Genomic DNA, 13,545 nt, shown 5'->3' with positions numbered 1-13,545 from the left:
TTACATTTCTCCTTTCAGGTGCTGTTCAAAACTCCTGTGTCAATCACTGAGCATCCGAAGATCAATGAATGGCTCACACTTGTTGAGAAAGAAATGCGAGTCACACTTGCCAAATTGCTTGCCGAGTCTGTCACTGAAGTTGAAATCTTTGGCAAAGCGACCTCAATTGATCCAACTACCTACATCTCTTGGATTGACAAATATCAGGTATTGATTTGTTACCATCAAGTTTACAAAGATCATATTGTGCTTTGTAGGGAAGGAAGGAGAAACGCCTAATAAAAGCCAACATGCTTTTGTTTTTTTTACCTAGGCACAGCTTGTGGTCCTGTCAGCCCAGATTTCCTGGTCAGAAAATGTGGAATCTGCTTTGAATGGCATGGGTGGTGGTGGTGACAGCAGCCCTCTGCAATCTGTGCTGACCAATGTCGAGGTCACCCTGAACGTGCTTGCAGACTCTGTGCTGATGGAGCAGCCACCTCTCCGCAGAAAAAAACTGGAACACCTGGTAAGCCATAGCCTTCAGCAATCTTTCCAGACCAGATAAGCTTTAGATAAACTTTCACTTTATTTTAAACATGCTATCTCTCATGAAATGGTTATGTTTTGTTACTACATGCATTGAAATTGCACTTTTTCTTATTTTTTCAAAAGATCACTGAATTGGTGCACCAAAGAGATGTTACAAGATCACTGATCAAAAGCAGAATTGACAACTCCAAATCCTTTGATTGGCTGAGCCAGATGAGGTTCTATTTTGACCCAAAACAGACGGATGTGTTGCAGCAACTGTCTATTCAGATGGCAAATGCCAAATTCAACTATGGTTTTGAATACCTTGGTGTTCAAGATAAACTGGTGCAGACTCCTCTTACTGATCGCTGTTACTTGACCATGACACAAGCTTTGGAGGCCAGGCTGGGAGGATCTCCATTTGGTGGGTTGCTGCTCATCTATGCCCATCAGTCAAGAATTGTCTTAATGCTGGAAACGAATAATAGTGTGTGTTTCGGTGGCCAAGCAATTTCTATAGGTCACAGCTGTGCATGTAATTAGCCTTAACTAAAAGGGTTTCACAATCTAGTCTGAGGCATATAATGCAGAAAACTTGCTGAAGGTAAGCAAGGCTTGTCATATCTGGATACCACCAGTAGACTACCTGGGATTTCTACATACAACTTAGGATTCCACCATAGAAGAAAAGTAGGATATAAATGCAATACATTGCACACTGAGTTTAGCATATATAGAAATATACTAAGCACACATCCCAAAAACAGCAAGGATTATTTCAAAGAGTAGAAAGAAGGGTGTGTGGCTCTAAAGTGGTAATAAATGTTGGGCATAATTGTAGGAAAGGATGCAACTCAAGGTCCCTTATTGTTGTAACTATGTATAACCAACAGTCGCTTATTGTTGTAACCATGCCTCTTTTATATAAAACAGGGCCTGCTGGAACTGGTAAAACAGAATCTGTTAAGGCTCTTGGACACCAGCTTGGACGATTTGTTCTCGTTTTCAACTGTGATGAAACGTTTGATTTCCAGGTATGGTGCTTTCAACTATGTGTTTCGGAAATTTATAGTCAACTTGTAAGTTTACTTTTCAAACCTGAGGAGAAAATGCTGCCGCCACCACCATTTTATAGCTGCCAGTGTACTGTTCTGTCTTACAATATCCCAGAGTTTCTCAGTGTTAATAAAAGAGCCTTTTCCATGTTTTCTTTCCAGGCAATGGGCCGCATCTTCGTGGGTCTCTGCCAGGTGGGTGCATGGGGCTGCTTTGACGAATTCAACAGACTTGAGGAGCGAATGCTTTCTGCTGTATCTCAGCAGGTCCAGTGCATCCAAGAAGCCTTGCGAGAACATTCAAATCCAAACTATGACAAATGTATGATTTTTTAAATACTGCAGCTAATTACTCTTGTGCAGCATCTAATAGGAAGTGGCTTTCCCCCTTACAACTCTTGAAACGATAAACTCTTTTGGTTTGTGTTCTCTCTCATTCTCTCTCTCTCTCTCTCTCTCTCTGTCCCTCCCCCTCTCTCCCCCCACCCCAATTAACACCTCTCTTAAAATTGGCTATTGTGTACAGAATATATACAGAATATAGATTCTGTATTTTAATATAATTGGTTTTCAGTATGAATGTGCTTCAGACAAGATACAACATACATGAGTGACGCCTTCCTGTTGTCCAAAGCTTGGAGAGCGGGGGAGATACTTACATCTCTGGGCTTTGAAAAAGACATGGAAGTGTAATGACATGATGCAGGAGTCCATTTTATAGACTACCACTTTGTGTTACATATGAAACCATCTTACTTTGCAACTGGCCACTGGGAGTTTCTTGACATAAATATAAAAGATAGTCACAGGAGAGCAATTTCAAGTTTTTTCTTTTCCCATTTTAACAGATGGGAAAGGAGAAGTGAACCACTGTAATATAAAAAAGTATGCACATCCCATAAATTGCTTGTGAAAGCTGATTTGGCTAAGAATCTCATACTGAATGACGTAATGTTTGCTTTTAGCTGCCGGCCCCATTACCTGTGAGCTGCTGAACAAACAAGTGAAAGTGAGTCCAGACATGGCCATCTTCATCACAATGAACCCTGGCTATGCTGGTAGATCCAATCTCCCAGACAACTTGAAGAAACTGTTCCGTAGCTTGGCCATGACAAAGCCTGACCGTCAGCTGATTGCCCAGGTTATGTTGTACTCTCAGGGATTTCGGACAGCCGAAGTGCTTGCCAACAAGATTGTCCCATTCTTCAAGTAAGTAGCGCTGCAGATCAAGGCATGTACCATAATTTCCTTTTGGAGAGCTGTGTGAGTTCATCATTGACTGGTCCTCCCTGCTGCTGGTACTACTATAGTTCTGAATCCATAACCATCAATTGCTCTGATGCCTTTTGTTGTACCTAGGCAACAGTGGCATAACTACTGCTCACCCTCTATGGTAGATGGGTACTTTAGGACCAAATAAAAGCACCCTTGGTCTGACCTACTCTGCAAGAGAGCTGTTGCATTTTGAAGTATGAAATGTCAAAGCGGTAACTCTGGAGTTTAACATCAAACCCTTTAGAAATGTCCAACTCAAAGTCAACTTCAGTGTGACTTTTTATTTACATGTATTTGTGACTGTTGGCATCTTTGGCTCCTTAGATTATGCGATGAGCAACTCTCCTCTCAAAGCCATTATGACTTTGGCTTGAGAGCTCTGAAGAGCGTACTGGTCAGTGCAGGCAATGTGAAGAGAGAGAGGATTCAGAGGATAAAACGGGAGAAGGAAGAACGTGGTGAAGTTGTTGATGAAGGAGAAATTGCTGAGAACCTACCTGAGCAGGAGGTATAGCATGGGTTGTATGCGGGGTAATTAATGCCATTTGCAATTGCATAGCTAGACACTTGAGGACTATAAAACTATACATGAAAGGGCATTGTATTAATGCAGGGTGGGGGGGGGGGGTTACTCCACAGTATACATGCTTATAAGGCTCTGTGCTGCTGTAACTGTTGGTCAGGTAGCAGTAGGCCTTAGTACAGCCAAACTTACATAGTAAAAAATGCTGCTGTTTGTTAAAAGAGTGAATCGCCACCTGAACAAATGTCATGTATTTAGTATATGAAGTTCTGTTAAAGCATCAATATTTTACAAATTAGGGAAAGACTTCATTGTTGACATTGCATCATCTGCAAAGCTTTTATTTCCCTGTTTTCTAGCATGTAAATCTCTGAATATATTAACAGTTTCAGATGTTAAGTATTGCTCAAGTAGGGTCTACATTTGACATTGCAGTCAGAAGCATAACTTCACTACGGAGCAATTGCCTTGCTTCTCCTCACATAAATATATTTGGGCTTTTTCCATGTAGATCCTGATCCAGAGTGTGTGTGAGACAATGGTACCCAAACTGGTTGCAGAAGACATACCATTGCTTTTCAGTCTCCTGTCTGATGTGTTCCCTGGCATTCAGTATCACCGTGGAGAAATGACTGCTCTGAGGGAAGAGCTTAAGAAGGTCTGTCAGGAAATGTACCTAACATACGGAGATGGAGAAGACATTGGCAGCATGTGGGTTGAAAAGGTGGGTTGCATCGGCTCTCACTGGCAGCAAGTGGCATAAAAATATTTGAGATGCAGCTGTAAACAATCCTCTGCAAACCTAAACAAGTTTGCTGTAACAGTTGTCATTTTACATTAAGATGTTATCATGTGATAGGCTGGATCCACCACCACCCTCTTTTCCTTCATAGGTTCTTCAGCTCTACCAAATTACCCAGATCAACCATGGGTTGATGATGGTTGGCCCTTCTGGAAGTGGAAAGAGCATGGCTTGGAGAGTGCTTCTGAAAGCTCTGGAGAGACTGGAGGGTGTGGAAGGTGTTGCCCACATCATTGATCCCAAAGCAATCAGCAAAGACCACCTCTATGGCACTCTGGATCCCAACACCAGAGAGTGGACGGATGGATTGTTTACACATGTCTTGAGAAAGTGAGTGTGTGATATAAGTGAGATGTAAGCTAGAAAGATTCCCCAGGCACCAAGGGAAGGGCTTGAGCTGTTTGAACGTTTTCTCAACCTGTGCTACATTTTTCTCTTGTCTAGGATTATAGATAATGTGAGAGGGGAACTGCAGAAACGCCAGTGGATCATCTTTGATGGAGATGTTGATCCTGAGTGGGTGGAGAATTTGAACTCTGTTCTGGATGACAACAAGCTGCTGACGCTGCCGAATGGAGAACGTCTGAGCCTTCCTCCAAATGTAAGGCTGAATACTACTTCTTATGGACACCAGGAATAAAAACTCCATTGCTGTTAAGAGGGTACTTCTGAGTAGCTAAGCTCAATAGAATAAGTATGCCTGGACAGTATTGCCAGATCTGGAAATGCTTGGCAATTTTGGGATGGTGGTATGACCATCTTATGTGGTCATTGACCAGGAAATTCATGCTAAGGTGGCATTTTTACCTGACATAGTATGTAAATAAGCTTGTTCTCCTTGGCCATATTGGGACTTATTTAACCCAGATAAGTTAGGAAGAACTGTTTTGTTCGGATGTTTAACTATGAAATGTGTGAGGTTTAATTTGTACCATTCTGGTTGGGATACTTCTACCTTACAATACTTACTGCTTACAATGGCCCCTCAACAGGGCAGGAACTAGGGTTAGTTGGAAGAGGTAATCCTTAGCAGATGTTGGATAGAGTTCTGTGGTTCAGATAACTTTGAAATGAATGTAGTCCAGTCATAACATTTGACATTAGACCCCAGTTTTCAGTAGCTTGACTGCACTAAAGTTCTCAAAAGTCGTCTTTCTGTTTTTCCTATAGGTGCGCATCATGTTTGAAGTTCAAGATTTGAAATATGCTACTCTGGCCACAGTATCAAGATGTGGCATGGTTTGGTTCAGTGAAGATGTTCTAAGTACCGACATGATTTTCAATAACTTCCTGGCCAGACTGAGAAGCATCCCTCTGGATGAGGGTGAAGAGGAAGCTCAGCGCAGGAGAAAGGGCAAAGAAGATGAGGGCGAAGAAACTGCTTCCCCAATGTTGCAGGTATAGTTAGAAGTGTAGTAACCCACATAATGACTGCATACCACGTTGATGAGGTCACATGGAAACTATCCCACTTTTAAACTAGGACATGAATAGTTTAGCTCTATTTTACAGTATGTATTTTAAGGCTGTAATGGTAATGAGATGCTGTATTGACAGATCCAGAGAGATGCAGCAACAATTATGCAGCCATACTTCACATCTAATGGACTGGTGACGAAGGCACTTGAACATGCTTTCAAACTGGAGCATATTATGGACCTCACGCGCTTGCGGTGTCTTGGCTCTCTCTTCTCCATGCTGCACCAGGCTTGCCGCAATGTGGCGCAGTATAACGCCAACCATCCAGATTTCCCTATGCAGATAGATCAGCTAGAACGCTACATCCAGGTAATTCCCATATTCCCAGGAGAAAGCACAGTAAAGTTGACAGACTTGTTAACCTTGCTGTTCATTTTCATCTGCCTCTTAAATAGGATAGTTTTTAGTGCACTTGTACTGATGAGTTTCTCACTTTTCACAGCGATACCTAGTGTATGCAATACTGTGGTCATTCTCTGGGGATAGCCGCCTGAAAATGAGAGCAGAGCTTGGAGAATACATCAGAAGAATCACGACTGTGCCGCTGCCAACTGCACCAAATATACCTATAATTGATTATGAGGTAAAACCATTTACATGCATTGAGCACCATTTTGCCAACATCAGCCTCAACTTAATTACTGCTTCTGATGATGGTACTTGGACGAATTATGATCAGTACAACAAAAATAATATTTTAAGGCAAAGCAACACCATGCAAAGTACTTCTTATTCAGGGATGATGTGCTTAACTAAATTACATTTTAGTGGTTTATATATTAGATATCTATCTGTCATCAGATTTAAAGAAACTTTAGATCGGATAAGTTCTAGTTTCTTGAGTTTCAGGGGTCTTAAGTGGCATACATTTGCATTTGAGATGAAACCACCTTGGTTTCCTTGCAGGAGGAAAAAAGGTGGGATATAAATGTAATAATAAATACAAAATAAAAACACAGTTCTAAAGAATAGTGTATGCTTTCTTCTTAGATGATGCACTCTGGCATCTCGGAGGCATTTCTCTTTCTCTTACGCAGAAAAGAATGCCTCCTTGCCAGCTGCAGGTTTTTTAGGAGTACTAGTACTAAAAATAATTTTCAAGTATTTTCAGACGGCTGACAATTTATTTTAACCTTTTTAGTTAAAATTTTTTGACTAGCTAAATATTGCAATCAGAGTTGAATCCTGAAGTAGCTGCTTTAAAAGCAGCATTGAGTCTTTGCCTTAACAGTAACAGAAGCAGATAGCAGCAGATAATTTATTCTCCCCCTGCATAGGTCTCGATTACTGGCGAGTGGGTGCCCTGGCAATCAAAGGTTCCACAGATTGAAGTTGAGACTCACAAAGTTGCAGCTCCCGATGTTGTGGTGCCAACCCTAGACACTGTCCGCCATGAAGCATTGCTATACACTTGGCTAGCAGAACACAAACCACTGGTACTCTGTGGCCCACCAGGTTCTGGAAAGACCATGACGCTCTTCAGTGCACTTAGAGCTTTGCCTGACATGGAGGTAAATAGTTCTTCGTGTGTCATTTTCTCATTCTGAACATTTGAATGTGACTTGATATGTTGCTTTCACATCTGCTGCCACTAAAATACCCTCTAGCAACATAGGATCAGAATACTTCGTTAACATTAAACTTGCACATTTAATGAAATCTGTCAGTGGCAATAAACACAGCAGAAATTTTCATTCCTGACTGAAACACTGATGTTGAGATTTTAGTTAGGAACTTTAGCAAGGATCCAAACTAGAGAAACTAGTTCTGTGAGCCCAAGGAGAGGGCTTTGGACTTGTTTTTCAAATAATGGTGTCCCAAGTGGCTTGTGGCATGTCATGCAGGGCCTGTTGTTCAAAAAAGAAGCCGAAAATCCCACTCGGCATGCGTAAACCCTTGTGATTGCCTGAAATAGCTCTTCAAATCCTAGTCAACATCTGAGTTAGTTTTGTTATTTAGCCCCGGGAATATATGTAGTGTTACCGCCTTCCCTTTTGCTAAGCCATATGATTATGTTGCTGCTTCTAAGCCAGAATAGTTTGTTATTTCAAGACATTTATATATCCCCTTTCATAAGTACATCTCCCAAAGTGGTTTACAAAAACCATTAAAATAAAGAAACATCAGTATGTCCGTATAATAAAACAAAGGAAGAGAAGTGATAAACTCCTTAAAGGCCAAATAAAACCATCAATCAAGACGAAGAAAAAGTGCCAAAAAGTTAAGACAGCACCCTGCCTTTGGAATAACATTCTTAGGGAGTTTTGCCTGGTACCACCATAGAGGAGTTCTTATCCCAGGTCAACACTTGCTTCACTTCAGAAAGCAGAGGGACTCACAAAAGGCCATCTAAGGGCTTTAATAGCCAGGCAGGTTTCTGTAGAAGGCAGTAGTCCTTGAGGTATCTTGAGCCGAAGTCATTTAGGGCTTTAAAGTAAAACGAGCACCCTGAATTGGGCCAGAAACAGACAGGAGCCTGCTCTTAGGCCCTGCTATTTCAAAACGGGTGAGGTGTGTTCTATATGCCTGCTCCCAGTTAGTACAAAATACAGCAGCTGGGTAACTATCTGCAAAGGTGGCCCCACACACAGTACATTGAGTAGTCCAGACAAAATGTTAACAGAGCATGAATGACTATGGCCAGGCTTCGTGTGGACAAAAGACAGCACTGGTGCATGACCTTCAGGAGTCAAACTCCTAAAGACCATGCACGCCTCTAAAATAAATGTATACTTTTTAATGGTTAGTCTTCCATACCAGGTTGCAGAATTTTCTTGCTAAAATGTTACACTGATGAAACACCTCTTGGATCTTATGTTGCTCTCCTACCCTTATTGTGTCCTTGCATTTTTAGGTGGTTGGACTGAATTTCTCTAGTGCTACTACTCCAGAGCTACTCCTGAAAACCTTTGATCACTACTGTGAGTACAGGCGTACACCTAATGGTGTGGTGTTGGCTCCTGTTCAGTTAGGAAAATGGCTGGTGCTCTTCTGTGATGAAATCAACTTGCCAGATATGGATAAATATGGCACACAGAGAGTCATATCCTTTATCAGACAGGTGAGTATACACAGAATTTAAGAATTGAGCTTGTTGTTGTCATCATTGAACTCCCTTGTAACAAACACTCTTACTTCCTCAGATGGTAGAACATGGAGGTTTCTACCGTACATCAGACCAGACATGGGTGAAACTGGAGCGAATTCAGTTTGTTGGTGCATGTAACCCACCTACAGATCCTGGAAGGAAACCTCTTTCCCACAGGTAACATCACGTCTATATGCCACACATGTGGTCATGCCAGATTCTTCTAATGTGTTTTTTATAAGGTTTTAGGGTTTGAACTGCAGTGTATATTCATACTCCTGTGCTTTATTGAGTAGCTAGAATCAACATTTTAAATGGGCTGCCACTTTGTAGGCTACTGGAAAGTACTACTGTAGCTTCAGAGTATCTCTGTTGCTGCATTATTAATGGGAGATGGTGTTACATCCCCATGACAACTCTTGAGTACTGACTTTGGGTTAACAAATGTGACCCTCATAACCACTAGAGAAGGGGACTATACTTGTGCTGAGTGGATTCATGTCAGGAGAAATCTCTCCCCACATTTCTCCTGACGCTACTATTGATATCTGAGGTCTTCCTCCAAGTGTCTCCTCGGGAGGAGGCTTGGAAGGTAGCAACAAGGAAGGGGGCCTTATCCGTGGTTGCCCCCCGGGTGCTCTCCCCACCAAGGTCTGCCTGGCACCAACACTGTCATATTTTTGGTGCCGGGTTACGACTGTCCTCTACTCCCAGGCATTTGATGGCATATGATGGGGCATTTATGTCAGTTGTTTTTATCAGGTCCAGTATATTTTAGCTGTTTAAAATTTTGTAAGTTAAGGATTTTAGATTATGGTTTTATTATCTTGTATTTGTATTTATGGTTTGTAATTTCTGTGAAATGTCCAGAGAGCTTCAGCTATTGAGCGGTATAGAAATAGGTAGTAATAGTAATGTGGTGGTGGTGGTGGTGATGATAAAAAGGAGGAGGAGGAGATGATGATGATGATAAAAAGGAAACTATCCTTCATGATTATGCATAGCAGGGACTCTGACATTTTATTTTCTGTGAGCTCTGCTGAAGCGACAACGTATTCTGGAGCGTATTTGCAGTATCTAAAGCTATGTATTTAGCATAATGGATGAAATGCTAGAGAGCTTATCTAGACTTCATTCCTTGCATGCCTTTCTAGATTCCTGCGCCATGTGCCTGTTGTGTATGTGGACTATCCTGGACCAGCTTCCCTCACTCAGATCTATGGCACATTCAATCGTGCCATGTTGAGGCTCATTCCATCTCTCCGCACATATGCAGAGCCTCTCACTGCAGCTATGGTTGAGTTCTACACAATGTCTCAGGTAATTGGGCTGATAATGCCTTTTGCAGCTTTTAACAGAATATTTAGATGAGCAGTTAAAAGTAGTTTCCTAGTTACTACTCATTTCTTATCCTTCTCCTTACAGGAAAGATTTACTCAAGACACACAGCCGCACTACATCTATTCACCCCGTGAAATGACTCGATGGGTGAGAGGTATCTTTGAAGCTCTGAGACCACTGGAAACATTACCTGTCGAAGGCCTCATTAGAATTTGGGCGCATGAAGCCTTGCGACTCTTCCAAGACAGGTAAAGTATAAATATGCAGAGAGAACCTCCTTTCAAAGTTCTTTGAGGTGGGATGAATTCCCATCCAACTGAAAACTTGAAGATATAGGATAAATTATTCTTTCTTGGACACTTGCTAACAAAGTAGTATGCAAACATTCAGGTTGCATGGAACTCCTCTTGAGTGTTCCGATTGTAATAAGTAGTTCCAAAAAGATTCTTTAAAAATTCTCTGGGATCAACACAGCATAGTTTGCTATACCATCAATTAGAGCTCTGGCTTAAACCCCTTCTCCAGGAAATGCACATGGCTTGTCCAACAAATTTGTCAATTTATAGGTCCTGTTTTGGGATCAGGATTCTGGGCCTCATCCCACAGAAATCAGTCTCTTCCATATGAGTTCCAAAACTTGAGTAGTACTTAGCTTAGAGAAAAGATGGCTGACTAATTAGGAATTTAGAAAGGTATACAAAATCATGGATGGACACCCCCTGGAATTTATTTTATCAGCAACTTTCAAACTAATCGAACACTACTTTTCAAACTCACAAGATGTAGTAAATGTCAGTACCTGGGCTCAAAAGACTAGACAAATACATGGAAAACAGCTTAAAGCTATAGAAATTCCCAGGGTACGCCGAACATGAATTGCTTGCCAACGATGTCCCTAAACATTCGACTTCTACAAGTGACATGCAAGGATTCCATCACTGGTTTGGCTTTGTGATTGGGAGAAGTGCTTTCACTCTTTTGAAATGGCATTAATGCCAAAGTTTATCTGTCATTTAATCTTATGTGCTTGCTAATAATGGTCATTCTTTTACCCAGACTTGTGGAAGATGAGGAGAGACGGTGGACTGATGAAAACATTGACATGGTAGCTCTGAAGCACTTCCCTAACATAGACAAAGAGAAAGCAATGTGCAGGCCCATTTTGTACAGCAATTGGCTATCAAAGGTAGAGGCAGACATCTGGTATAGTTTCTGCTCCTTACTTAAACTTTAACACTGATACACTGCTTTGTATGGTGATAGAAGTGTGTTGCTTTTAAAGGGTGCTGCTTTCTTTCTGATAAGTTACTGCGTTCCATTTCTGTGTACTGTGATGGAGACAAACATAGGACATTGAACTTCTCAATCTATTGCAAACTAGCATTGTAATTAAACTAAAAATTAGTACTCTGCCACTAGTAATGGGTGTTGGAGTTTTGTCTGAAAAATCTTTCTTATGGCAAATTTACTCAGGTGTATAACTACAGTTAGTCTGTTGTTCTTGCAAGTTACTATCCAGACCTCATTTACATAGCTTCCTTGAAGAGCATCACACAGCTATCCTTTTGTAGGGCAAGGAACTCTAATTTTCCTGCAGTTTATTGGCTTGGATCTACTAGTTTTAGTATAAGATTCATGCAAGAACTGATATATTTGTGCTATCTCTTAGGATTATATTCCAGTTGATCAAGAAGAGCTAAGAGACTACGTCAAAGCCAGACTGAAGGTTTTCTATGAAGAAGAACTTGATGTGCCACTTGTCTTATTCAATGAAGTCTTGGATCATGTGCTAAGAATAGACAGGTACAACAAGCCGATTTCCTAGATGTTGTTCTGCAGTATAACCTTGACAAATGTATACTATATTTTTGAACAAGTCTTCATTTGTGTTTAGAAAGAGGATGACATTTTATCTTGACTTGTATAGTGAGTGCTAAAGAAAGACCTGCTCTGTTAGTCAGTACTGCATTCTCTAAGACTGGTGTATTTTTTCAGAATCTTCCGTCAGCCTCAGGGACATTTGCTTCTCATTGGTGTTAGTGGAGCAGGAAAAACTACTCTCTCACGATTTGTGGCTTGGATGAACGGCTTAAGTGTCTACCAAATTAAGGTTAGTGTACCCGCTTCTCCAAACAGAAGAATTTTAACACACTTTTCATTTCTTGCCGCACTTAACTTGAACTTGGCAGGCTAGAAAAAGTATGAAAGTTAATCTATGACTGATGTTCACAGGTGCATAGAAAGTACACTGGTGAAGACTTTGATGAAGATCTGAGAACAGTATTGAGGCGATCTGGCTGCAAGAATGAGAAAATAGCATTCATAATGGATGAATCAAATGTACTCGATTCTGGCTTCCTGGAGAGAATGAATACTCTTCTGGCCAATGGAGAGGTAACTTGGTTCTAGTCTTTCATATAAAAGAGAAAAAAAGTGGGTCGGGGAGGGAGAAACCAAGTGTGCTATTAAGTTACATCAAGCAATGGAAATTGCTTAAATTGAGTTTAAGAGAAGCTGGATTGCAACCAAACTATGCTGCGGTTCCATATAATTCTTATTCCAAACATTGTATTAACTTTGTTGAGAGATTTTGCACATACTGGAAAAAATGGCTCTTCCAATCAACTGCAGCTCTCAGGCACAGAAACTATAGTTTTCAAAGGCTCTGGTTTCAAGTTGCTGTTGGGTTCTGATCCCTTCATGACCTCTGTTGACACTGGTACCTGTAGTTTCTTCAGAAAATTCCATATGTTGCTGAAATGCAGCAAAAGCTGCCCTCAGTGCAAACTTCCAAATTTCCCTGCATTAATTGGGCTGAGTAATGTGTGTTTTCTCAATTTAGGTTCCTGGACTATTTGAAGGAGATGAATATGCTACACTTATGACTCAGTGTAAGGAAGGCGCCCAGAAAGAGGGCTTGATGTTGGATTCACATGAAGAACTTTACAAGTGGTTCACCAGCCAAGTCATCCGCAATCTTCATGTGGTCTTCACCATGAACCCATCTTCTGAAGGCTTGAAGGACAGAGCAGCCACATCTCCAGCCCTCTTCAACAGGTACATAACAGCTTATTTACCATTGATACAGTGTGTGTGGATACATCACATTAACACAATTTAAAATCCAGAGAGTATTCCAAGACTGCTTCTCTTGCTTTAGATGTGTCTTGAACTGGTTTGGAGACTGGTCGACTGAGGCACTTTATCAAGTTGGCAAAGAGTTCACCAGCAAAATGGATCTGGAAAAGCCCAATTATATTGTGCCAGACTACATGCCAGTTGTCTATGACAAGTTGCCACAACCACCATCACACAGGGAAGCAATCGTGAACAGTTGTGTGTTTGTTCACCAGACCCTTCACCAGGTGGGTACATCCCCTCACTTTTTGTGTGTCACCTTTCAGCTTGTCATTTGTCAGCTATGATATGTAAAATATTTTACATTTGAATCATACTCTGGAGGATATTT

The 13,545-nt window shown here is 41.2% G+C and overlaps 1 protein-coding gene across 2 annotated transcripts in view; it reads left to right on the top strand.

Annotated features, from left to right (window-relative positions):
• Positions 1-13,545, top strand: part of DYNC1H1 (dynein cytoplasmic 1 heavy chain 1) — a 72,001-nt gene that overhangs the window by 32,801 nt on the left and 25,655 nt on the right. For both annotated transcript variants that reach the window (XR_014788347.1, XM_084838588.1), the window contains exons 25-48: positions 19-207; positions 314-508; positions 655-937; positions 1,447-1,547; positions 1,731-1,890; positions 2,534-2,777; positions 3,168-3,351; positions 3,878-4,090; positions 4,260-4,498; positions 4,613-4,769; positions 5,339-5,566; positions 5,726-5,956; positions 6,090-6,230; positions 6,925-7,158; positions 8,502-8,708; positions 8,791-8,912; positions 9,890-10,055; positions 10,161-10,324; positions 11,133-11,262; positions 11,746-11,879; positions 12,072-12,186; positions 12,309-12,470; positions 12,919-13,133; positions 13,237-13,441. Coding sequence is in view for 1 of the 2 variants with exons in the window: in XM_084838588.1 (XP_084694714.1) it covers positions 19-207; positions 314-508; positions 655-937; positions 1,447-1,547; positions 1,731-1,890; positions 2,534-2,777; positions 3,168-3,351; positions 3,878-4,090; positions 4,260-4,498; positions 4,613-4,769; positions 5,339-5,566; positions 5,726-5,956; positions 6,090-6,230; positions 6,925-7,158; positions 8,502-8,708; positions 8,791-8,912; positions 9,890-10,055; positions 10,161-10,324; positions 11,133-11,262; positions 11,746-11,879; positions 12,072-12,186; positions 12,309-12,470; positions 12,919-13,133; positions 13,237-13,441 (4,419 nt within the window). In the remaining variant the exon portion in view is untranslated. The remainder of the gene's footprint in view (positions 1-18; positions 208-313; positions 509-654; positions 938-1,446; positions 1,548-1,730; positions 1,891-2,533; positions 2,778-3,167; positions 3,352-3,877; positions 4,091-4,259; positions 4,499-4,612; positions 4,770-5,338; positions 5,567-5,725; positions 5,957-6,089; positions 6,231-6,924; positions 7,159-8,501; positions 8,709-8,790; positions 8,913-9,889; positions 10,056-10,160; positions 10,325-11,132; positions 11,263-11,745; positions 11,880-12,071; positions 12,187-12,308; positions 12,471-12,918; positions 13,134-13,236; positions 13,442-13,545) is intronic.

Source organism: Heloderma suspectum, chromosome 1, assembly GCF_057233095.1.
Source record: "Heloderma suspectum isolate Gila_16-S chromosome 1, 16-S_ref, whole genome shotgun sequence".
Classification (NCBI taxonomy): domain Eukaryota; kingdom Metazoa; phylum Chordata; class Lepidosauria; order Squamata; family Helodermatidae; genus Heloderma; species Heloderma suspectum.
This window is presented reverse-complemented; position numbering and strand designations above follow the sequence as displayed.